At 40.3% G+C, this 23,380-nt stretch overlaps 1 protein-coding gene across 2 annotated transcripts in view; it reads left to right on the top strand.

Moving 5' to 3' along the window:
• Positions 1-23,380, top strand: part of LOC105993217 (constitutive coactivator of PPAR-gamma-like protein 1) — a 109,146-nt gene that overhangs the window by 21,619 nt on the left and 64,147 nt on the right. For both annotated transcript variants that reach the window (XM_013026402.1, XM_013026403.1), the window contains exons 3-5: positions 3,663-3,745; positions 19,007-19,135; positions 19,876-19,972. In XM_013026402.1, coding sequence (XP_012881856.1) covers positions 3,663-3,745; positions 19,007-19,135; positions 19,876-19,972 — 309 coding nt within the window. The remainder of the gene's footprint in view (positions 1-3,662; positions 3,746-19,006; positions 19,136-19,875; positions 19,973-23,380) is intronic.

Genomic DNA, 23,380 nt, shown 5'->3' with positions numbered 1-23,380 from the left:
GTGTGTGTATTTCCTGGTTATTTTAGAGATAGACCTCAGACATGGTATTTGAATCTCCAGTCCTGAATTTCGTTTAGTGGTGTGTGTGTGTGTGTGTGTGTGTGTGTGTGTGTGCCACTGGCATGGCTGCTTTGATTCTTGTTTATGTGTTGTTTTTGTTTTGTTCTTTTTGTTTATGTGGTACTGAGGAATCGAACCCAGGACTTAATGCATGCTAGGCAAGCACTCTACCACTAAGCCACATTCCCAGCCCTATATGTTGTTTTATCCGGGCTAAAAAATAATTTGTGAGTAAAAATTTTAGGAAAATGACATTTCTCAGTCATAGATATTAACATGTCCACTATAAAAGTGTTAGACAGCAGGAGGGGAGGAGGGTAAAAAAAAGTGTTAGAAGTTAAACTTGTGGTACAAATTATATATTTAAACACTAAGAAAAAAAATAACTTGGTTTTTCCAGACACTTGCTACCTGTTTTTAGTTTTTTTTCCCCAGTACTGGGGGTTGAACTCAAATCTAGCACTTGAATCTGTCTGCCTTATTCCAACTCCTAGGACACTCATTATTTCAAAACTATTTTAAGTAAATGTATAATATGTATTGTAAATGAATGTATAATCTTCTTACAAAAAATTCTCTTGGAAGAATTTTTGTGCCATACGCCCTGAAAGAATGAAATCTTATTTTCATTCCCTGTTAGTACCACCACTCGAACCATACTTCCAAGTCCAAAATATTGGTTTTTTTGTTGATATTGTTGTTTTTGTGCTGGTCCTGCAGCTTGAACTCTGGTCTGGCCATTGTCCCTGAGCTTTTCTGCTCAAGGCTATTGCTCTACCACTTAAGCCACAACTCCAGCTTTTTTGTAGTTAGGTAGAAATAAGAGTCTCACAGATTTTCCTACCCTAAGCTGGCTTTAAACCGAGATCCTCAGATCTCAACTTCCTGGGTAAAATACTGTTTTAACTAAGATTTTTATAATCAATTTTCAAGGGGTCACTTTATGTCTGACTAGTGTAATTATTTCCTTTTTTTCTTTGTGCATGTCTCAAGCTATTTAATTGTAGCTCTCATTTGCTGAACTTGTGGTAATTGTGTCCAGATAGAAGTTCATATGTTTATGAGTGAGGCATTCTTGTGATTAGACCCTGAGATTCTGGTGGGAGTCAGGGCTGTTAGGGACACTTAGGATCTTTTTGGAGGTGTGCATTCTCTAATGAAGGTACTGTGCTTTATTTTATTTTTGCCAGTCCTGGTGCTTGAGCTCAGGGTCTGAGCACTGTCCCTGAGCTGCTTCTGCTCAAGGCTAGGACTCTACCACTTGAGCCACAGTGCCACTTCCGGCTTTTTCTGTTTTTATGTGGTACTGAGGAATCGAACCCAGGGCTTCTTGCATGCTAGGCAAGCACTCTTATCACCAAGCCAGATTCCCAGCCCAGGTACTGTGCTTTCTATAGAAGCTAGGAGCCCAGTCTTGAGCTGCTTCAGAGGGGAATTACACTGGGTTATTTTCAGAAAAAAAATTGTTTTCTTTTTTTTTTTGGTCATGGGGCTTGAATTCTGTGCCTGGGCGCTGTCCCTCAGCTCTTCAGCTCAAAGCTAGCGCTCTACCACTTGAGCTACAGTGCCACTTCTGGTTTTCTGAGTGGTTTATTGGAGCTGAGAGTCTCTTGGACTTCCCTGCCCAGGCTGACTTTGAATCGTGATCCTCAGATCTCAGCCTCCTAAGTAGCTAGGATTACAGGAGTAAGCCACTGACACCTGGCTTTGAGAAATTTTTTTAACCACTGCAAAATACTATTTTAGGTTTTATTATATAACAGCGAAATTCTGATTTCACAAGTTATTTTTTGGATCTAATTTCAAATATTGTTTCTTAGGGAATAGTGATTTTTGAGGTTTGGTGGTTTAAAATGAAACTAAGTCTATTTTTTTAAATACAGAACGGAATGCTTCTCTGTTAAAAGTATCTGGGTGGGAGCTGTATAGAAAGTTCCATGTTCACTTATTTATTTGCAAATTATGTAAATTGTATGCTATTGTAGCATGGACACCTTACTAATTTGAAATGTGGAGGATTAAGCAATATTGAGTACATTTCTTGGTAAATAATGCCAAGTCATACCTTTCTAGCTAATTATAGTGAAGATTTAAAATAAATAGAATATTTCATCCAACTAATTTAGGTCTTAGAATCTCTTAAAAGTTTAGGCAAGTTATGGGTAAGGTCTTAATTGAGTTAGCGTTCTATTTAGAAAGGTTTCAGAATCCTTAAATGAAAAAGCCTATTTTTTTCTTCTGTAATAGAAAACTAGCAATCTAAATTTTGTCTTAGGAAAATTGAGTGAATTAACTGATTTAAGTATTTCATGCAAATTTTCACCTATTAGTAGTGTTGGAATTAGCTTAGTAATTTATTAAATTGAATCTTCAACCTCAAACACTTCATTTTTTGGTGGGGGAAGGATGGTACCAGTCCTGGTGCTTGAATTCAGGGCCTGGGTGCTTTCCCTGAGCTCTTTTGCTCAAGACTGTAGTGTTCTACCATTTGAGCCACAGCTCTACTTCCAGCTTTTTTGGTGGTTAATTGGAGATAAAAGTCTCATGTGCTTTTTTGCCCAGGCTGGCTTTGAATTGTGATTCTCAGACCTCAGCCTCCTGAGTAGCTAGTAATACAAGTGTAGCCTGGCACCAGTAGCTCACGTTTGCCCACAACTGGCAAAAAAAAAAAAAAGTCACTGGTGCCTGGTTGACACATCCTATTTATCATATTTCACAGTAAAATTGTGTAGAATTTATTAATAGAGGAGGGCAGTACAACTCAATCATCTGGACAGTTAAGGCTTGGCTTACTTAGCTCTTCTGAACATCCTGGTAGCTCATAACTCTGTTTAATGTGTTTGGACCAGTATGATGTAGCAATATTCAAATGATCTTAACTTGTTTTGCTTTCTGATAGCAGCTAACTAATGAACCTGCTGTCTTAATGTGGATGTGATTAACTCAGTTATAGAAATCAAAGACTTAATTTAGGAAATTGCTGTTTTTAAATTGCATTGAAATAAGAAACATAATACAGCTGCTATTGGGCATTGAAATACTTCTGTGAATATAGAATATGTAGTTTCTCAAGTTTAATGCAGTTTTTATTTGAAGGTATGCTTAGCTCCAGTGATAGGACAGAAAGCTGAGTGGCATGTGTTAGTCCTATAGGTTATGTATGCTTTGTTCATTGGTGACATTGATGCTACAGTCAGCAGTCTCTACCATTTAATTTTGTTTTGATTTTATAACTATTGATTCTGCACTTGACAGTTGTGCCTTGTTCACATATTTTTGAGCCACAACTGTTTTCATGAACAAATCAAACTTAGATCTAGTCAATATGTGATATTCTGTCATTGTGTAACTTATGTTTTGAAAAAAGTGGAACTTATTTAACATGGCTGGAAGTGTTTATCTAAAAGCTGTGGGAACTATATGGGGAATTTACATGGTACATGAGGCAGCTGCAAGGAGTCTGCATGCTCTAGGTTGCTACATATTATAAAATGGAAAAATATTATTTGTTTGGAAATTGTATGGTGCATATCAGAAAACAACATGTATGATGCTTCCCTATATTATTTATGATGATTCTTTTATGTTTTGTGCTATTCTAGGAAATCACATACTACCTGATGAAGATCTGGCTTCCTTTCATTGGAGTTTACTTGGTCCAGAACATCCACTAGCCTCACTAAAGGTACATACTTCATTTCTAGTATTCATACTAACCAAGTCTTGATTTTGCTTTTATGTTAGTATATGTTAGTATACTTTATTGTAAAATAAGGTGCATAACAGAACACTATGGAAACACACTACCTGTTTAGCGTTGTCACATTTTCTCCTCATCTCAAGGTTTGTACTCCCTTAGAAAACAACTATTTTACTCCTGTTTCCAGCACCTGTAAGTAAATTCATAAATTCCTAGAAAATGCCCTTCAAGGAATACCATGTATGCAAATAGGAAATTTTTTTTGTTTTTGTTTTTGTTTTGTTTTTGGGTCCGGTTGTGGAGCCTGAACTCTGGGCCTGGGCGCTGTCCCTCAGCTCTTCAGCTCAAGGCTAGCGCTCTATCACTTGAGCCACAGCACCACTTCCAACTTTTTTCTTATGTGGTGCTGAGGAATCAAACCCAAGGGCCTCATGCATGCAAGGCAAGCGCTCTACCACTGAGCCACCTTCCCAGCCCATGGAAGAAATTTTTATACATTATTTTTTACTTAAAAACAAAAATTACTAATTTTTCCTCAGTTACCACGTGCCTGCCTAATAAGATCCAAATTCTGGTCCTGTCAAAATAAAGGATGTTTTTTTCTTTCAGTTGGTAATAAGTCACTTCTCACTTAGATCAGTATCTTTTAGCACAATTTGAGAACTTTTATAACTAATTTTATAGTTATAAAATAATGCATTTTAGATTAGGTAGTGAATTTAGAGATCCAAGTTCATTAGAGAACAATTCCATTTTTACTGTTTTGTTAACACTTAATTGTTTTTTAAGCCTTTCCTCCGTGTTTATGGCAGTGAATGTCAAAAGAGGCACTTCACTGTGATCTCTGAAGTGAAAAAGTGAGGAGCTTGTGTTTGGTGATAACATGATGTAACAGTAATGAGTGAAATTGGTATGTGCCAGCAGCACATTTGAGATAGTGCTTGTTAATGACTCCTATCACTGTAATTGTGGCTTGTTAAGCACAAGTGCAGTTTGTGACTTGGGGAATTGGGAAGACTTGGATATTCTATCTGCTTCCAACTCTGGGAGTAGTTTCCTTCCTTACAGTCAAACTGGTGAGATAAAGTGAAAGATTTTTCTTTTTTCTTTTTTGTCAGTTGTGGGGCCTGAACTCTGGGCCTGGGAACTGTCCCTGAGCTCTTAGCTCAAGGCTAGAGCTCTACCACTGAGCCACAGCGCCACTTCTGGCTTTTTATGCTTATGTGGTGCTGAGGAATTGAACCCAGGGCCTCTTGCATGCCACGCAAACACTCTACCACTGAGCCACCTTCCCAGCCCCAAAGTGAATGATTTTTCAAGGCATGCATCGTTATGAAATTCTGAATTTTGTTAGAATGGCCCTCTTGTCATAAACTGATATAATTTGTTTTTATTTTTAAGTGTGTTGGTCCTTGAGGTTTGAGCAAAATTCCTTTGTTGCACCTCTCATTTTGTTTCTTGTTAATTAGGAACTCTTGCCTTCTTTGTCTTATTGGTGTGATGAAAAAATGTTTTAATAGTTCTTGGTTTGGGCTATTTTCAGAGTTTGGTTTTAAAAGTTGGCTTTTCTCTTCTTGTTAGAATTTGGTTTTTTTTGCTTTTTGTCCTTGAGGGGGAAAAGCTTTCTATTTGTTATTGGTGGTACTCTGAGGAATGAAGTGGCAGGATCTGAAATCTTTGCCCTAAGCTCCTGATGATACTGTGATTGAAATACAGATTGAAATCGTAGTCTCTGATTAGCAGGGACTTAGAGTGATGCACAGGTGCTCATTAGAGCTGCTAAGCAGTAGGTTTTTATAAGTGGAGACACTAATGAACACTCACTTATTAGAGGATTGATTTTCTTTGGAAGGACATGACTTAGCATCTCCCAGGGTCTCATGTGTCTCAGTTGCTCCATTCTTGTATTGTGTGTCACTGGCCTAGAAGTGAGTAGTAGTTTGAGGAGTTACTGTAAAACCAGTTCAGTTTGTAACATCCTCATTGTGGTCTTTCTAATTTTTAAAGAAAATTTGAAATATAAAAATGTTGAAAGGACGGAAAGTTGTTATGCCCATCATTTTGGTATAGAGATTGTTGACATTTTGCCATGGATTGTGTGTGTGTGTGTGTGTGTGTGTGTGTGTGTATGTCTATGTCTTTGTCTTGTTTTAACTCAAACTATTTTGGATATATATTGTTTGACCTGTGAAAACATTAGCTTGCAATACCACAACCTAAAAATAAGGACATTGTTTTTCTGTATTCTCAATCATATTATTGTTAAACACATCAACAATATTATAATTACTTATGAATTTAGATAGATCTTTAAAGTTTTCCAGTTGACACCCAAAGGTTTTTGATGGTATCTATTTGTTGTTTTGGGGCTTTTGAACTTAAGATCCATTCCCTGGCCCTTTTATGATTTTGTTTTTCAGATAAGAGTATTGTGCTCATTTTTTCCTGGTTAGCTTCAAGCTTCTCTATCTTCCTGTCTCTGGCTAATAGTACCTGGGATTATAGGCATGTGCCACCATACCCTGCCTGTTGCTTTGTTTTCAGGCATTGTCTCAAGTGTGTAGCCCAGGTTGGCTGTTTCAATTGCCCAAATGATGACTGAAATGATAGATATATACTCATGTCCTGCTTACAGTATTTTATGTTAGTCCTTAAAATTGGATCCTCAAGTTCTAACCATTGTTATCATGTATCTTTTGAAAATCGTTGAGTATTTGTTTGGCCATAATAGCAATCCAAAATAATTTTTCCAATTAATGACTTGTAAGATTTTAATCATATACTGAAATACAAGCACACTGGCTGTGAGATAAGTTCAGAAAGTGCATCTGCTTGCTACTTACATGTTTTGACCCTTTGTGCATACTTCTGTGAACAGTACCATTCTGCGCATAGATGGAGGGAGTTGGGTGTTATTGTGTAGCCCTAGCTACTCAAAATGCTGAGACCTGAGGTTGGAGACTCCAAGCCATCCTCAACAGGAAAGTCTGTGAGCCTCTTTATCTCTAATAAGCCAGAAGTGGAGAGCTATAGCCCAAGTGGTAGAGTGCTAGCCTTAAGCAAAAAAAAAAAAAAAGCTCAGGGACAATGTCCAGGCTCTGAGTTCAAGCCCTAGCACATACAAAAATAGAATAATCTGTTTGTATTCAGGACAACATGAAACTTTTTAATGTATATAAAGCCTAAAATTCTAGGCTAGGATTGGGAGAGGCACTTCTAAATCTCCTTGAGTTCATTAATAAAAGAGAGAAAAATGAGGTCTCACAAACAAACAGATGTGTTCTTGCAAACCTCAACCCCAACATCTTTTAATCTGAGTTTAATCCTGAGTTTTTCTGCTGCATTCTTAGAGGCTCAGTGGCCAGGCTGGCCCTGTCAGTAAGGACTTTGACTGTAGCTGGAGACAGAATCCTGGGGCCAGGGTGAGTGTGTGGAGCTCAAGACAGATCTGGCATCTATACCTGAGGCTGCACTTTCTTGTCTTAGGAAGGTATTCTGTTCATTGGATGTAGAAACCTTGGAGAATAGTTCATTTATTTGAGATAGTTGGGGTATCTGTCATTGGTGTTATCTTCATCTTTTTCTTCTTCCTCCCCTCTCTCCCTCCCTCCTTCCCTCCCTCCCCTCTCTCCCTCTCTCCCTCCCTGTCTCCTCCTCCTCCTCATCCATGTGTGCCACCTCTTCCTCCTTGTCCGTGTGTGTGTGTGTGTGTGTGTGTGTGTGTGTGTGTGTGTGGTTTGAGCTCAGGGCCTGGGGCACTGTTGATTTCTTTTGTGTACACTTGAGCCACAGCTACCACTTTGAGTTTTTTGGTGATTAATTGAAGAAGAGTCTCAAGGTCTTTCCTGCCATGACTGTCTTTGAACCTTGATCCTCGGATCTCAGCCTCCTGTGTAGCTAGGATTTCAAGCATGAGCCACCAGCACTGGCTTTGGAGTGTCCTTCTTACTGGCCTGTTTCTAAATAAGGGAGAAACTTCATTTTAATTTTCTGATGAACATCCTATCACTGGTGTGTGTGTGTGTGTGTGTGTGTGTGTGTGTGTGTATGTGTGTGTGTGTGTGTGTGTGTGTGTGTGTGTGTGTGTGACAATTTTATAGTTATGAAGAGCCCATATTATATTTATAATAATAAGAACTAGGCAACTGTATCATGGCCCTTTTAGGGGGCTACTGCTACCAATCCTGTCCTGGACTGCTGTGGTCTGTTAAATCCTGGCAGAGCTCAAATCTTGAAGTCTATGGGCTACTTTGCTTGTATTCCCTTCAAGTGATAGTCCCTGAGCTCATCTCTCTTCTGTGCCCTGAGAATATGTTGTTCAGTTTGTCTGGGTCTGAGGATTAGTGACTAGTTACCTCACACAACCCCAGTTTAGCAGGTGCCCATAGAAGGCTGTGAGGCTGCAGTCACTAGCCCTGGCACAAGACTTCCTCCTAGCCATATGCACACACTAAATGAGTGATTTTTAAAAACATGCTTTTTGGGATTCTTTTGTATATGACTTTATAGTTTTGCATCCTGATTAGTTAAGGAAATTTTTATGTGGGCATATTTATTGCCAGTCCTGGGCTTGTGCGCATGTATTTTGAGTATCTGACCCTGTAGTTTTGGCTATAACCTTCCAGATTCCCTCCTGCCTTTTTGGCTTAGTCTAGACCACCCCTGCGTGCAGGCTTCTTGCTGCCTCTCTTCTACCCAGACTCCACTGCCAGTACTTATTTTGTTTTCCACTAAGCAAGTCTCTATTTTGCTCTCTCCACATCACTGTTCCACTCTTTTTGAGAATTCCTACTTCTGTCAGTGTATTGATTCAGATAAGAGATGTCCTCAGAAGCCCCTGATCCTCTCACTGTTTCCCCAAAGCACTCTGGTTTTGTCCTGCATCTTCTAGGAGCTCTTTCAGCTTCTAGCTCTGTCATGCCTTCCTTTTTGTTCTGACTTCTGTCCTTTTTGTTCTGACTTCTGTCAATGTTTGTAACCATACCACTTCCATTTGCTTGCTTTTCACCATCTTCCTTACAATCTATATACATCAGGAAAACTACCCTAACCTTACACTTCTTACATCTTATGGTTTTTAACCAAAGTGTCCAGGGTATGGCAGTGGAGTCTGGTTCTGGGAGTAGCAAGGTGTCTGGGAACCAGGGTTTCTGGGAATAGACAACAGCCCTCAGTGTTTGTTGTACTGCAACTGTGTGGGACTGTATTACTTGTAGAGTGCAGGCCCCTTCTCTCTATCTTCTATCTCTTTTGAGATGAATGTCTTTTTTTTTTTTGGTCAGTCGTGGGGCTTGAACTCTGGGCTTGGGCGCTGTCCCTCAGCTCTTCAGCTCAAGGCGAGCGTTCTACCACTTGAGCTACAGCGCCACTTCCGGTTTTCTGGTGGTTTATTGCAGATAGGAGTCTCACGGTCCCTCCTGCCCGGGCTGGCTTTGAACCGAGATCCTCAGTTCTCAGCCTCCTGAGTAGCTAGGATTACAGGCGTGAGCCACCAGCGCCCGGCGAGATGGATGTCTTGTACTCTTCAACAGGCTGCACCAGTAGTGCCTGTTCCTGGCCCTTGTCCATACAGCTGTGGTTGGAGAAGTGGGTGTGGGTCACTGGCACTGTGTGGAGCCAGCTTTCTTTCAAGAGGAACTGCAGGGTTTCATGCACATTGAAGCTTTATTGTGTGCCAAGTGTACTGTGTTAACTCCATTGGAGCTAGGTTGGCCATGGCTGTATTTTTCTGAAATACTTCCTTAAAATAAAGTTGGGTATACATTATAAATAGGAAGATAGGCTGCTGCTGCTTGTTTGAGGTCTTTTTTTGTTTTTGAGTTTCACTGTTTTTTGTTGTTGTTGTGGGACCTGAACTCTGGGCCTGGGTGCTGTCCCTCAGCTCTTCAGCTCAAGTCTAGCACTCTACTACTTGAGCCACAGTGCCACTTGTGGCTTTTTCTGCTTTTGTGGTGCTGAGGAATCAAACCCAGGGCCTAATGCATACAAGGCAAGTACTCTACCACTTAGCTACCTTCCCAGCTCTTGAGTTTCACTTTTTTTTTTTAATGATAGCAGGAGAGGGATAGTTTAAGCTCAGTCTGTCTTCCAACAAAAGAATTCCTGTTTCCATATTAGTAAAATTAGCTTAATATATATTCCCACTACATCTTTCTATAGTTTAGGCAGTAAGAGCAAGAAAATTTTTTGAAAATCTTAAGTGTTCTTGGGGCTTCAGAGAAAATAATATTAGAGGCCTAGAGAACAAATGTATTAAATATTATTTTCTTTTTTCACCCAGCCAAAATGCAGGGAAAGATGGAAATAGACAAGATGCAGTAGTTTACCTAGATTTGATCTTATTAGTCTAACTTTCCATACTTTTTTTCCTCCCATTTTTACTGTCTTAGAGGACTATGTTGTCATTTTAAAAACATTTTTCTTACTACAAAAATATGAACAAGGGCCCAAACAGTATAGAAATGAAAGGCACTTTATATCTCTACTTCTTGGTAAATAGCCGTGTGTGTGTGTGTGTGTGTGTGTGTGTGTGTGTGTGTGTGTGTGTGTGTGTGTGTGTGTGTGTGTGTGTGTGTGTAACTGGGGCTTGAACTCATGGTCTTACAGTTTTATTTTTCACTCAAGGTTTGAGCTCTACCATGTGAATCATGGTGTATGCGTGCCCAAACTGGGGCTTGAACCCATGGTCTTACAGTCTCATTTTTCACTTAAGGTTTGAATTCTACCAGGTGAATCATGCCTGTACTTACTACTGATTAATTATAGGTAAGAGTTGCTCAGACTTTTCTGCTCAGACTAGCTTTGAACTATGATTCTTAGATTTCACCTCCTGAGTAGCTAGAATTACAGACATGAGCCACCATCACTCCATGGCTTCAAGCTTTGTCAGGCTTGGATTTAGTGAGAAATTTATTCTTTGCTCATTTTAAATTTATATATGGAATTGTTAAATGGAATACAAGAATGAACCCAGTGATTTTTTTTCTGCTTATTTATACTTTCTGGTCTGAGCTAGAAATCATATAATTCTGAGGAATCAGCTGGAATCTGTTGGAATTTGAGCTCTTCTGGGAAGAGAGGGCCATATGGTTTCTCTTGAGCTTGCTTTTTTATGGAATAGATAGGGCTTCCAGGCAACATGTTTCATGAGGTGGGCACCTAGCTAGCAGGGGCAGAGACATCACAAAGCACCTGCTTAGTCTGAGTCTGCAGTGCTACAGTTCTGAGGCATTGGAATAGACCAGAAGGAGGTGAGCAAGGAAGGATGTTCAGTGATAAATGTTTTACTCTCCCTGCTTATCCTGAAATGTTGTAAGTTCATTTTAAACAAACATCACATTATCAGTCTTTAAAATAGCAACATTTTCTATTCTGTAAGTCCATAGTTTTAGCTCTGTTCCTAACCAGGTGACCTTTGTCACTTCTTGCTTAGAGTACTTTACTCTGAACTTCATGACAGTGCTGGTGTGGAGGTTATGTTACTCCCTGTGCTGTGCTGCACTGGAGGCTGATGGCACAGTTATCACACTCGGGCCACTAGAGTCTCCAGGGCATTGCTCACCTTGAAGAATGTTTCCTTTTTAAGACTAAGAGGCAGGGATGTAGTCCATGGCAGAGCACTTGCTTAACATGTATATGGTCTTAGGCTCCATCCTCCGGGTTGGAAAATAAAGATTAGCTTTCACATATGTGGTATCCCCCACCCATTTGGCACTTAGAGACAGTTCTTTGGACTAGTCCCTTGAGCAGAAACACAGTCCTAGTTTTGTGTACTTTGTGACTTCATCATGTCTCTGGCTATTAGCTTAGGCCTTGTCCAGTATTGACTTTCCCTCTTGACCTCTTTTGCCCTGTCTTAGAGATTCTGGCCTCTTTTTTTACCTCTGTCTGGCATGAACTATCTTTCTACTTGTCTATTCTACTTGTCTAGACATGGGTGTTCCACAACTACTCCAGAGTGCTCCTTACCCTTCCTTTTAGTGACATCTTTACTGGTAATGTAATTAATGTGCCATAAAAATCCAACACTTTGGGGCTGGGAAGGTGGCTCAGTGGTAGAGCACTTGCCTTGCATGCATGAGGCCCTGGGTTTGATTCCTCAGCACCACATAAGCAGGAAAAAAAAAAGCTAGAAGTGGCACTGTGGCTCAAGTGGTAGAGGGCTAGCCTTGAGCTGAAGAGCTGAGGGACAGCGCCCAGGCCCAGAGTTCAGGCCCACGACCGGACTGTTCCCGCCCCCCCACTCCCTCCCCTCCCCGAAAAAAATCCAACACTTCGCATAGCTTAATGATTTTTCATTGTTACAGAGCTGTGGAATAATCACCAATATTTAACACTAGAAAATTTGTTGCTCCCAGTGCTGGGGATAAATCCAGTACCTTGTATATGCTAAGCAAATGCTCTACCACTGAGCTACAAGCCCAGCCCCAACAACAATTTTTAAAAGTTAGAACAGTGTTGGATGACAATTATAACCAATTTCAAGACAAAATGAATCCATGAAACTGAAACACATCTTGACTGGGGGTGATTTTAAGGGGAGAGGCCAGATGGGAAGATGAATGGTGGGCAAATAGTCATAATAATCAGTGTACATATGTGAAAATGAAACTTGAGAGGCCCGTGAGAATGGGCTAGAGGAGGATAGTCAGCAGGGAGTTACTGATCAAGATGCATAGTACACATTAGTAGGCATGTTAACCACTATAATGATAAATGTTAAAAAGCTTTAAAAGAGTCTTTAGTCAGCAATAGTACATGAAAAAGAATCCTGAATTTCAAGTTAATCCTCTGTGTATTGTGGACTTAACAGTTGGAATACAATATGGTGGCTTTATTTAAATGAATTCATAGCTTAAAAAATGTTTTTTGAGTTTGAAAATATATAACCTGAGATCTGAGGATCAAGGTTCAAAACCATCCTGGGCAGGAAAGTCTGTAAGACTCTTATTTCCAATTAAGTACCAAAAAAAAGTTGTAAGTTCCAAGTGATACAGTCCTAGCCTTGAGTATAAAAGTTCAGGGATAATGGTCTAGGCCCTGAATTCAAGCCCCAGAACTGGTGCCAATAAATAAACAAATACAAATGAATATAAATATAATTAAGTCTGCGCTAGATGCCAAAGTCTCAGACCTGTAATACTAGTTACTTAGGAGGCAGAAATAGGAGGATGGCAGTTTGAAGCTAGCCTAGAGAGTCCATGAGACTCTTATCTCCAATGAACTAGCAAAAATCTGGAAATTATTCAAGTGATAGAGTACTGATCTTCGGTAAAAAAGCTAAGGGACAGCTCCCAGGCCCTGAGTTCAAGCCCCAATACTGGCCCGGGGGAGGGGAAGAGGGTGAAGGGAAGGGGGACACAAAGATCTGTATCTGTATCTAAATACAGACTGAAACTACAGATCAAAAAGCAGTGAAATGGGGGAGTGTAGTTGTGGAGGTGGGAGGCAAGGGATGGTAGGGGAAAAACAAAGGAGGAAGTAACAATGTTTGATAGGAAATGTACGCATTACCTTGCTCATGTAACTATAACCTCTCTGTACAGTATTTTTACAATAAAAACTGTATTTAAAAAAAAGCAGTGACATACTTGAAAAAGAGGAATAAACAAATGCTTTTTATAGCAGGGGCTATTTGTTATTTTGCCTTTATAACCTGGAGGGCATTTTCTTTTTATTTTAATTATTATCAGAAGCATTTTCTTTCTTAGCTTTCTTAATGTGCTCCTTGAGAGAGTGAAATAATTGACTGAAATTAGTATCTGCAAAGAATCAGTGATCTCTGTCATAGTGGCCAGCAAGTGTCTATGGAGGTTTCCATCAAAATCTCCAGTTATGCTAAAAGCTTAGGAAGTCCAAGGTTTAGGCCAGCCAGGCAAAAAGTGAGAGACTCCATTTGAAAAATAATGACAGCAGAAAGGATTGGGGATGTGGCTCAAGTAATCTGAGTGCCTGCCTGGCAATCTGGGAGGCCTTGACAAATTCAAACTCTAGTACTGCTAAAAATAAAGTAAATTAAAATAAAAGACAACAAAGAAAAAGAAAAATGGGAAAGAAATGGGAATTTGGTACTAATATTTTGAGTCTCTAGGCTGAAAAAACTTCACTTACATGGTTTGAGTGTGAATTTTATTTTATTCTTTGGATTTTTTATATTCTTGGTGGTACTGGGATTCTGGACCTCTCCCTTGCCAGGCAGGTATTCTACTTGAACTACATACCTAGACCTGTTTTGCTCTATTTTTCAAATAGGTTTTCATGTTTTTGCCTAGAGCTGGCCTTAGATCATGGTCTTCCTACCTGCATCTTCCTGGGTTTTTCAAGTAGCTGTAATTACAGGTTGGGGCGTAGGGGTGGGGAGTGGGGGTAGAGGGTGATCCAACTTTTTGCCTGTGGATAGCTTTGAATTGCCATCCTGTTGATCCTCTACCTCCTAAGTAGCTAGGTTCAGTAGGCATGAGTCCCTGAACCATCCCCCCCACCCCCCACCCCCGTTCTCCAGCCATGGCTTCTATTTTTATAAATAGACAAGGACTGTTTCTTTAGTACTTCTATTTGGTCACTGCTGTGATAAGGAGTCTCATGCATTTTAGAATCTTTGTGAAGATTCTAATGACACTTTGTGAGTAGACAGGTCGATGTGGTGTTTTGTTGTTGGTGTTTTTTTTCCAGTTGAAAGTATATTAATAGATAACTGTCATCTACATGTATATGAACATGTATGTTTATTTTTATTAATGTGCCAAGAACTCTTTACACTGGAATATATTTTATGGTAACTTCTTTTGAAACTCATTACATATTTTGACATGATTGTATTAGCAGCTATTTGGTGTGCTCTTAGTGTCCCATGTACAGTAAAGCTCTTCTATACAGTGATCCCTCACCTATCATGAGAGTTACATTCCAGAAACCCCTACAACAGGTGAAAATCCGTTAAGTAGCAGTGTTAGATAGTTGTCCCTTGCTGTGTCCAGATCACTTATTGCTTCTTCATGGATTTTCACCTATTGCGGGGCTTGCTGGAATGTAACTCCTGCAATGGGTGAGGGATCACTCTTTACATATTTTTTTTAAAACCTGCAATACAGTGAAGCCACAGTAATTGAATAGCAATATAGCGAGGGATGTCTGCATGTCCATGTGGCATTGCCATTTTCTTTCTGCCTTTTGCTGCTTTGCTGTAGGAAGGGCGGGGCTACAGTGTGAACAAGCCCTTAGAACAGGGCCATGGAGTTGTCCTGCACATAAGCAGGCCAGAACTTACTTAAACTGGATTTAGAATGCTGGATTAGGAACCAGCTGGAGAAGTAGGTGCTGGCTGCAAAGGCTCATGGTTGTCTGTGGAATGATTGTGGAAGATGGAACACTGCACAGTCACCATCTAACTGGCAGCATTTAGCACTCAGAAAGATTTAGGGGGCACGTTAATTACAGGTTCTCTGTTCATGTCCAGGATCTTTTGGCTAGTGTGGTAGATGGGGACCATGGAAAGGGTATCTACTGGAACAAGAGCAGCAGCTGTCTTTTCTACTTTGGAGTGAGATGGATTAGACAGGGCAGCCTCATTGCTCACTGCCTGGAATAGGCTTGCACCTTGCCTCTGTGGGAATGTCTTTTGCATATTTTGGCCATTCAACTTGAATTCTTACCATGTTAACTGTCATTTATTTGTTTTGTATGCAAAATCACCTACAGTGACCAGCATTTTAAATACTGCAAGCAGCATAAGCAGATAGACTTTTGTTTGTGGAGCATTAGAGATTTGAGTAGTCTGCTACCCACAAGATCAGGCAGAAAACAAGGCTGAGGTTGAGTTATGGCCATCAGGGACAATCCACAGTTGACCTGCCTCTCCTGATGAGCTGTTCCCAGTGAGAGGGTACTTAAGTGTCTCTTAGTAGGAGCATAAGGGAACTGGGTAAGAACAGCTAGGGGTTTCTGTCCTGGCCTTGCTATTCAGACTGTCATGGTAGCCCCTTGTTTGGCATACTTTGGGATTGTTGTTCCACCACAAGGGCGGAACATGAATGTGTTCACTTAGAGCAGTTCAAGTACGCTTTGTGCTTCCATATCTGATGCATGTGTGTAGCAGTAGCTTTTTACTACAGATGTGCAACTGGATTTCTAGGAAATTGCCCATAGTCCATGTCCACTGACATTTTAGTAATGTACTGAGGCTCCTAGGATTTTCCCTTCACCAGATGCTGATAATCAAAACATAGTGTGAGAGTACTGCCCTAGGAGGTAAAGGCAACTATTCAAACAGGAAAAAACAAAACAAGTTTTAATAGAAAACTATTGCAAAGTAGGGCAGAGTAGGCAAAAATGTTTTAAAAAGAGATGCATTTCCTGCTCCCTGTATAGGAAGTGGAAATAAAGACTCCTAACCATTTTTCAAAAATATAATTTAATGGGGCTGGGAAGGTAGCTCAGTGGTAGAGTGCTTGCTTTGCATGCTTGAGGCCCTGGGTTCGATTCCTCAGCACCACATAAGCAGAAAAAGCTGGAAGTGGCACTGTGGCTCAAGTGGTAGAGCGCTAGCCTTCATCTGAAGAGCTGATGGACAACACCCAGGCCCAGAGTTTAGGCCCCATGACCGGCAAAAAATAAATAACTAAAATAAATAAATTTATTGTTATTATTAAAGAGTTGCACAGAGGGGTTACAGTTCCATAAGTCAGGTAATGAGTACAATTCTTCTTGAACAACGTCACCCCTTCCTTCACTTTCCCCCTCCTGTCCCTGCCCACAGTTGTATAGTTCATTTTTTCACATATTGAACACCATGACTGAATTTGTTCACGCTTCCTCCCTCATTTCTGTGCTCTCCTTCCCTCCAAATGACAAAAAAATAAAAATAAAACACCCCAAACCAGACAACAACAATGACAAAAAATATGTTTCTATTTGATTAAATAATACTTTAGATGTTCAAGAGAGTTATGCCTTTGGGTTCCTCCTGTAAGAGAATCTTCCTTTAGTTTGTTGGTTTGTGTGTAAATTCATAGAGCCCTATGTAAGTTATCATGTCCAGTTGTATTTTAGATCTAGCTTCCACATATGAGAAAAAAACATGCACCATTTGTCTCTCTGAGCTTGGCTTACCTAATTTAACATGATTTGTTCTAGGTCCATCTATTTCCTTGCAAATGACATAATATTCTTTTTTTAGTGGATGAGTAAAATTCCATTGTGTATAAGTGCTACACTTTTCTGATCTACTCATGTGGTATTGTAGGGCATGTTGGGCTATTTCCATAATTTGGCTATTGTGCAAGTATCTTTACGGTATCTTGACTTGTAATGTTCTAGGTAGATGCCAAGAGTCTAATCATTGCTTTTTAAAAAAGGGAAACTTGATATAGTGTTAAGAATCTAGAAGTTTACATAGTATCATCAAATAAATATGTGTGATTTTGTTACTAGGTTTTTTTTAGGTTGAGCTTTTCTAATTTTCTCTTTGTGTCCTTCCCTCCCCCCCTCTTTCCTTCACTTTGTTTTTGCTGCTTAAAGTAACTCAATTATGACTGCAGTGTTGGAGGCTTAGAAGCCCCAAATTGACCTCACAGGGCTAAAATCAAGATCTTAGCAGGCCTTAATTGATCCTGAAGGTTCTAGGAAAAATTTCTGTTCCCTGGTCTTTTCCAACCTCTAACAGCTATCTGCATTCCTTAGTTTGTTACCCCTTCTCCATTGTCAAAGTCAGCAGTGGCACATCATATCCTTTTTACTCTGACACTAGCTGCTTGCATCCCTTCCTGTATTTAGAGGATACTGTGATGGTTACATTGGGTCCATTCAGATAATAAAGAAAGTATTCTCATTCTAAGATCAGCTAAATTCTACTTTGTACCATAACACAATATTCACAGGCTCTGGAGAACCTTACAGTGGTGAGATGCTAAAGTCTTTGAATAGTTTTGTACTCTTATTCCGCTAATTTATCTTTTGCTATTTTTTTATTTTTAAAATTTTATTGTAAAGGTAATGTATACAGAGGGGTCACAGTTACACAAGTCAGGTAATGAGTACATTTTCATTTAACAGTGTTATCCCCTCCCTCATTCTCTTCCAGTTTTTCCTGTTTTCAACTTCTCTCTCAAGTTGAATAGTTTATTTCCAGCATAGTGTCTAGTGAGTGACCCTGCTGAATTGGTTCATTCTTTTCCCATCATTTCTGTGCTTCTTCTTCCTTTCCCCAAATCAAATAAACTTATATATAAGACAAAAGGTACAGAAATCAAAAGCAGCAACAAAAGGGAATAAACCAAAGGGAAAAAAAAGAAAGGGGGGAAAAAAAGCTTAAGCGAAGTAAGCCAGACCTAAAGAAACACAGGCTGCATAGTTTCCCTCATTTGTAATAATTAGAATATGCCTGTAAATCTAAAAGTAAACCATTGGGTAGTAAAAGACAAGTAATTACACTTGGACATGATTAATTAAACAGCTCTGTAAATATTCATAGAGTGAGAACAAAGGAGGCTATTCTTACGAGAGGATCACAACGACTCAATAACCCTTTTTTTTTTTTTTTTGTCAGTCATGGGGCTTGAACTCTGGGCCTGTGACCTGTCCCTGAGCTCTTCAGCTCAAGGCTAGCCACAGTGCCACTTTCAGTTTTCTGTTGGTTTATTGAATAATAAGAGTCTCATGGAAGTTCCTGCCTGGGCTGGCTTTAAACCATGATCCTCAGATCTCAGCTTTCTGAGTAGCTAGGATTATAGGCGTGAGCCACCAGTGACCGGCTCAATAACTTTCTTAAATAATGAGATACTCAAATACTTTATTGCACATTCTTTGTTCTTTACCAGACATACTCTTCAAATGGTCATTAGAAGCTTTATCTACAGTTGAGAGCTGAACTAGGCCTTTAAAGGTAGATCCAGGCACTTGGTAAATGCATTTTATCATTACCGTTTCAGGAGTCCTAACAGATCATGCCAGTATCAACTTTTGCCTGTGAATGTGGAAAAGAAGGAAGCTAATAGTTCTTGTGAGATGCTCTTTGCTTAGCTTCTTGTGGTGTTTAGGACCTGCTCTCAGACTTCTGGAGTTGTGCTTATGCTGTGTTAATATAACAGGATTTTAGTAGCTGGTTTGTATTTCCTCACCTGCAACACTTAGGAAAGCCATAGTGACACAATCTTACAGATAGGTGGCAAGCAGCTTCTGATGAGATGCTAACTGGAGTGCTGGAGTTTCTTGGTCCCATGCTGGCTGCTGACATGTGCATTTGTCTCCTAGGTCCGGGCCCACCAGCTGGTCTTGCCACCTTGCGATGTAGTGATCAAAGCCGTTGCTGACTATGTCCGCAACATTCAGGACACCTCTGACCTGGATGCCATAGCTAAAGATGTTTTCCAACATTCACAGGTAAAAACACAGAATTATGAGATAGGGCTTTGCATGGTGATATGGCCAGATTGGGAGGGTTAAGCTGACTGGGTATGTCTGAGAGTTCTTGCTTGGCTTGGCCTATCCACTATGAAGGAGACCTGGGCGCAGGGCCAAAGGATGAGGCTGCCCTGACATGTCCCCTTGTGACTGGGTGGTCTCAGCCGCTTTCCCCTTTTCTAGCCTCACTTTTAGTCAGAATAGGAAAAGAGATTAGAGTAAATTATTGCTTATTCGCTGCTACTTCTACTTTCTGTTAATAAGATCTGTATTCTGGGTTTTTCACAAGATAAACTTATCAAATGGGATTGTGGATCTCTGATTTGTCTACCCTACTTGTGAGACTCAGAGTTGTTGGTTTTCTGTTTTTTTCCAGGAAGTAGGAAATGAAAGCAATTCAGTTTTTGTAGACTAGCTGAGATCTGGGGTGCAGCTGTTGGCCAGTTGAACCCCTCGTGAGGATCAGATATAACAGAGCTGAAGTCAGAGAAGTTCTAGAGCTGGTGCCCAGCCCTGCTATTAGCTCAGAATTCTAACTACATTGCTTTAAAAGAGTTAATTTCATTTTGATTCAGTAGTAATACCTTGAAGGTTTTAATGTCATTCTACATTCTTATCAAACTTGAAACTCTACAGAGTATTATACATGTGTTGAATTGTAAAATATATTCATATATATGACCAGTGGCATAACTAAGGTTTTCCTACATCTGTTTCAGTCTAGAACAGATGACAAAGTTATTCGATTTAAGAGAGCAATTGGATATTACTCAGCGACTAGTAAGCCTATGTCATTTCATCCACCACATTACTTAGGTAAGTAAATAAGGCCTCTCTGTGATCAGTGTTAATAATCCAGAGATCTAAATTTTATTTATTTATTTTATTTTTTTGTTGATCATGGAGCCTGAACTCTGGGCCTGGGTGCTGTCCCTGAGCTCTTCAGCTCAAGGCTAACACTCTACCACTTGAGCCACAGTGCCACTTCCAGCTTTTTCTGCTTATGTGGTCCTGAGGGATCGAACCCAGGGCCTCATGCATGCAAGGCAAGCACTACCACTGAGCCACCTTCCCAGCCCCAGAGGTCTAAATTTTTAACCATGAAGTCTTACAGGTTTATTTATTGCAAGTGTGATTTAAAAAAAATACAAATAAATGTAGTCTACTTTTCTAGTAATACTTGAGTATTAAGGACAAATTCACAGCAATTGTGAGCAAATTCACAGACTAAGGAAAAAAGCTGGGGCCATGAAGGCTGGCAGGTCACAGCAATGTGGAAGTGTTAGTGTCTCTGAACTCCCTGAAGACACAGGGAAGCTTCTGGAACTGTAAATGACTTCTTAAATATAGTAACTTACTGTAATTCCTCTTCTGTTGCTGTCTTGAAAAAGATGAGACAATGTAGAGATTGAAATTTGGGATTGAAAATTTTATAAGATGTTAGCCTGAAACCTGCTTGTATGTTATGTCTATTGAGAGGTTGTACAGCACTGTTCCCTGATACTCTCCTTCCTAAATTAAATCTGTTTTGTAAAGATTCAGGGAAATGGAAGCCTGAGAAAAAGTACCCCAAGTCTGTTGAAATTGTGATACTTGTTCCATGTCAACTATTAGGGGAGAAAAAAAGTTGAAAAGTGTCCCTTAGTGCTATTATTTACTATGATTGATAAGATTCCATCATGGTTCAAATGTAGGACCATCTGTGTGCCAGGCACTGAAGACACAGATTGGAGACAGCCTGACTTAGGCTGACTAAATTTACAAGCAAAGGGTGGGCAAGTCACTGTGGCCTTACTGTGTATGAGATAGAGTGGATGAAGGAGGTAGACCTGGAAGCCTGGACTGCTGCCTTCCTGTTGACAGTGTGGACAGCCACATACTCCTATTGGGACACTCTGCTTACTCACTTGTGTATTCTACAACTCATTTTCCTCACAGCCACCAGAGTATTGTTTAAAAATGTGTATCAGACCACTCTGAAACCCTCCAGGGGCTTCCCATTGTACTTGGAATGAATTCCTCGCTCCTTACCTCACTTGAGCCTTGAAGCAGCTGCTTCTGCCTACAGCATGCCCCTCAAACCTGAGGCCTAGCCTTCTTTCTTACCTTACATGAACTAAGCTAGTTTCTGCTTGTGGCCTTTGTACCAGCTATTGTGCCTGGAGCACTCCTTTTCCTGATCCCCTTTGTGTTTGGGATACCTAATGTGTGAGACTAAAGCTAGTAGTAGGGGTTCTCTGACAGCTGCTGTAATCCCTGCATACTTCTCTGTACACTTACCACCTCCCTTCTTCACCCCTTCCAAGAGAGTGTAGGGACTGGGACAACCAGGACTTAGTATGCCCAGTGGATATGTACTTGACTGAATGAAATCCACTAACAGTTTTTAAATCAGGGGAGTGAAATAAAAAGATGTGTTTGGGATTGCTCTTAGAGAAGGAGAATGATATGGAAGGAGAGAGATTAAGTATACAATTATGTCATTTAACGTCATTCTTCAGCATACCTTCCATATTTAATAATTGGTTATTGAGGTGGTGTAAAGCATGAAGTCGACTCTAGGCACTTTGTATGTCCAATCTGACTCTACCACTCTCTGTCCTTTGGTTTCCTGAAGTCATAGAGTGACTTCACTCTAATAGATAGAATGTATGAACATTCAAGAGATAAAATGTACAAATATGGCCAGGCGCCGGTGGCTCACGCCTGTAATCCTAGCTACTAGGAGGCTGAGATCTGAGGATCATGGTTCAAAGCCAGATCGGGCAGGAAAGTCCATGAAGCTCTTATTTCCAATAAACCACCAGAAAACCGGAAGTGGTGCTGTGGCACATGGTAGAGTGCTCACCTTGAGCTGAAGAGCAAAGGGACAGCGCCCAGGCCCAGAGTTCAAGCCCCACAACCGACAAAAAAGAAAGTACAAATGTGTATGAGGTGCAATGGATGAAGGAAGTCGACCTGTGTTTTTGTTTTTGTTTACAGTGGTAAAGTTCTGTGGCAGATATTGTTATAGATAGAATGGTTTAAGAGGGTACCAAATGATGAAATGTTGAAATGAAAAGTCAGGAAGCCTAAAAGTTGAACACAGAAATGAGATGATATGCATCTTGAAGTGTCTCAACATTCTGTATCAGGGTTTGTTTCTTTGTTTGCTACTATAACAAAATTCTTGAAGCTGGGTAACTCCATAAAGAAAAGAGATCTCTTTTTAGTTCACAGTTGCAGAAACTTAGGGGCATGTAACAGGCACCAGCTTGGTTATGGTGAGCACCTCATGATAGTGGATGGTACCACAACCTACTGATGTACTGGAATGAGAGCTCATATTGCAAAGCAGCTAGACAGAGACTGGGGTTCCATAATCCTTTTTTGAGGGAAGCACTTCCAATAACCTAATGACCCCTCAGTGAACTCCATTTGCTCGTTTCTTGTTTTTTCTTTTCCCTGGTTCTGAGGTTTTTAAACATAGGACTTCACTTCTTGTTTGACATGTGTTAGTTACTTGAGTTATGACTCCAGCATAAGACTTGCCATTTAAAGTTTCAATTACCTCCTATACCACCAAACTGAGGACCAAGCCCCTAGCACCTGAACCTTAGGAAGACAAGAATACATCTACACTGTAGCATAAGGAACACTCTTTGTGGCAGTTGTAGTTTAAGCAGTTATTAAAGGATGCAAGAGGAAAAAAATAGAAGAGTAAATGTGAAAAAATAGAAGAGTAAATGTCATTAAAGGATACAAGAGGAAAAAAATAGAAGAGTAAATAGTCAACATTCATATCTGTGGATTTCACATCTGCTACATTCAACCAACCTTGAGTTGAAAACACTTAAAAAAAAGTCTGTTGGGGGCTGGTGGCTCACACCTGTAGTCCTAGCTACTCAGGAGGCTGAGATCTGAGAATTGTGGTTCAAAACCAGTCGTGGGCCTGGGCGCTGTCCCTCAGCTCTTTCAGCTCAAGGCTAGCGCTCTACTGCTTGAGCCACAGTGCCACTTCCGGCTTTTTTCTTTTTGCTTATGTGGTGCTGAGGAATCGAACCCAGGGCCTCATGCACGCAAGGCAAGCCCCAAGTCCGTGAGACTCTTATCTCCAAGAAACCGCTCAGAAAACCGGAAGTGGCACTGTGGCTCAAATGGTAGAGTGCTAGCCTTGAGCTGAAGAGCTGAGGGACAGCATCCAGGGCCAGAGTACAAGCCTTATGACCAAGATCCCCCTCTTCC

The sequence above is a fragment of the Dipodomys ordii genome, unplaced genomic scaffold, assembly GCF_000151885.1.
Source record: "Dipodomys ordii isolate 6190 unplaced genomic scaffold, Dord_2.0 Scaffold93, whole genome shotgun sequence".
In the NCBI taxonomy this organism is placed as follows: domain Eukaryota; kingdom Metazoa; phylum Chordata; class Mammalia; order Rodentia; family Heteromyidae; genus Dipodomys; species Dipodomys ordii.
The sequence above is the reverse complement of the archived record's forward strand: the minus strand, read 5'-3'. Positions and strand labels throughout refer to the sequence as shown.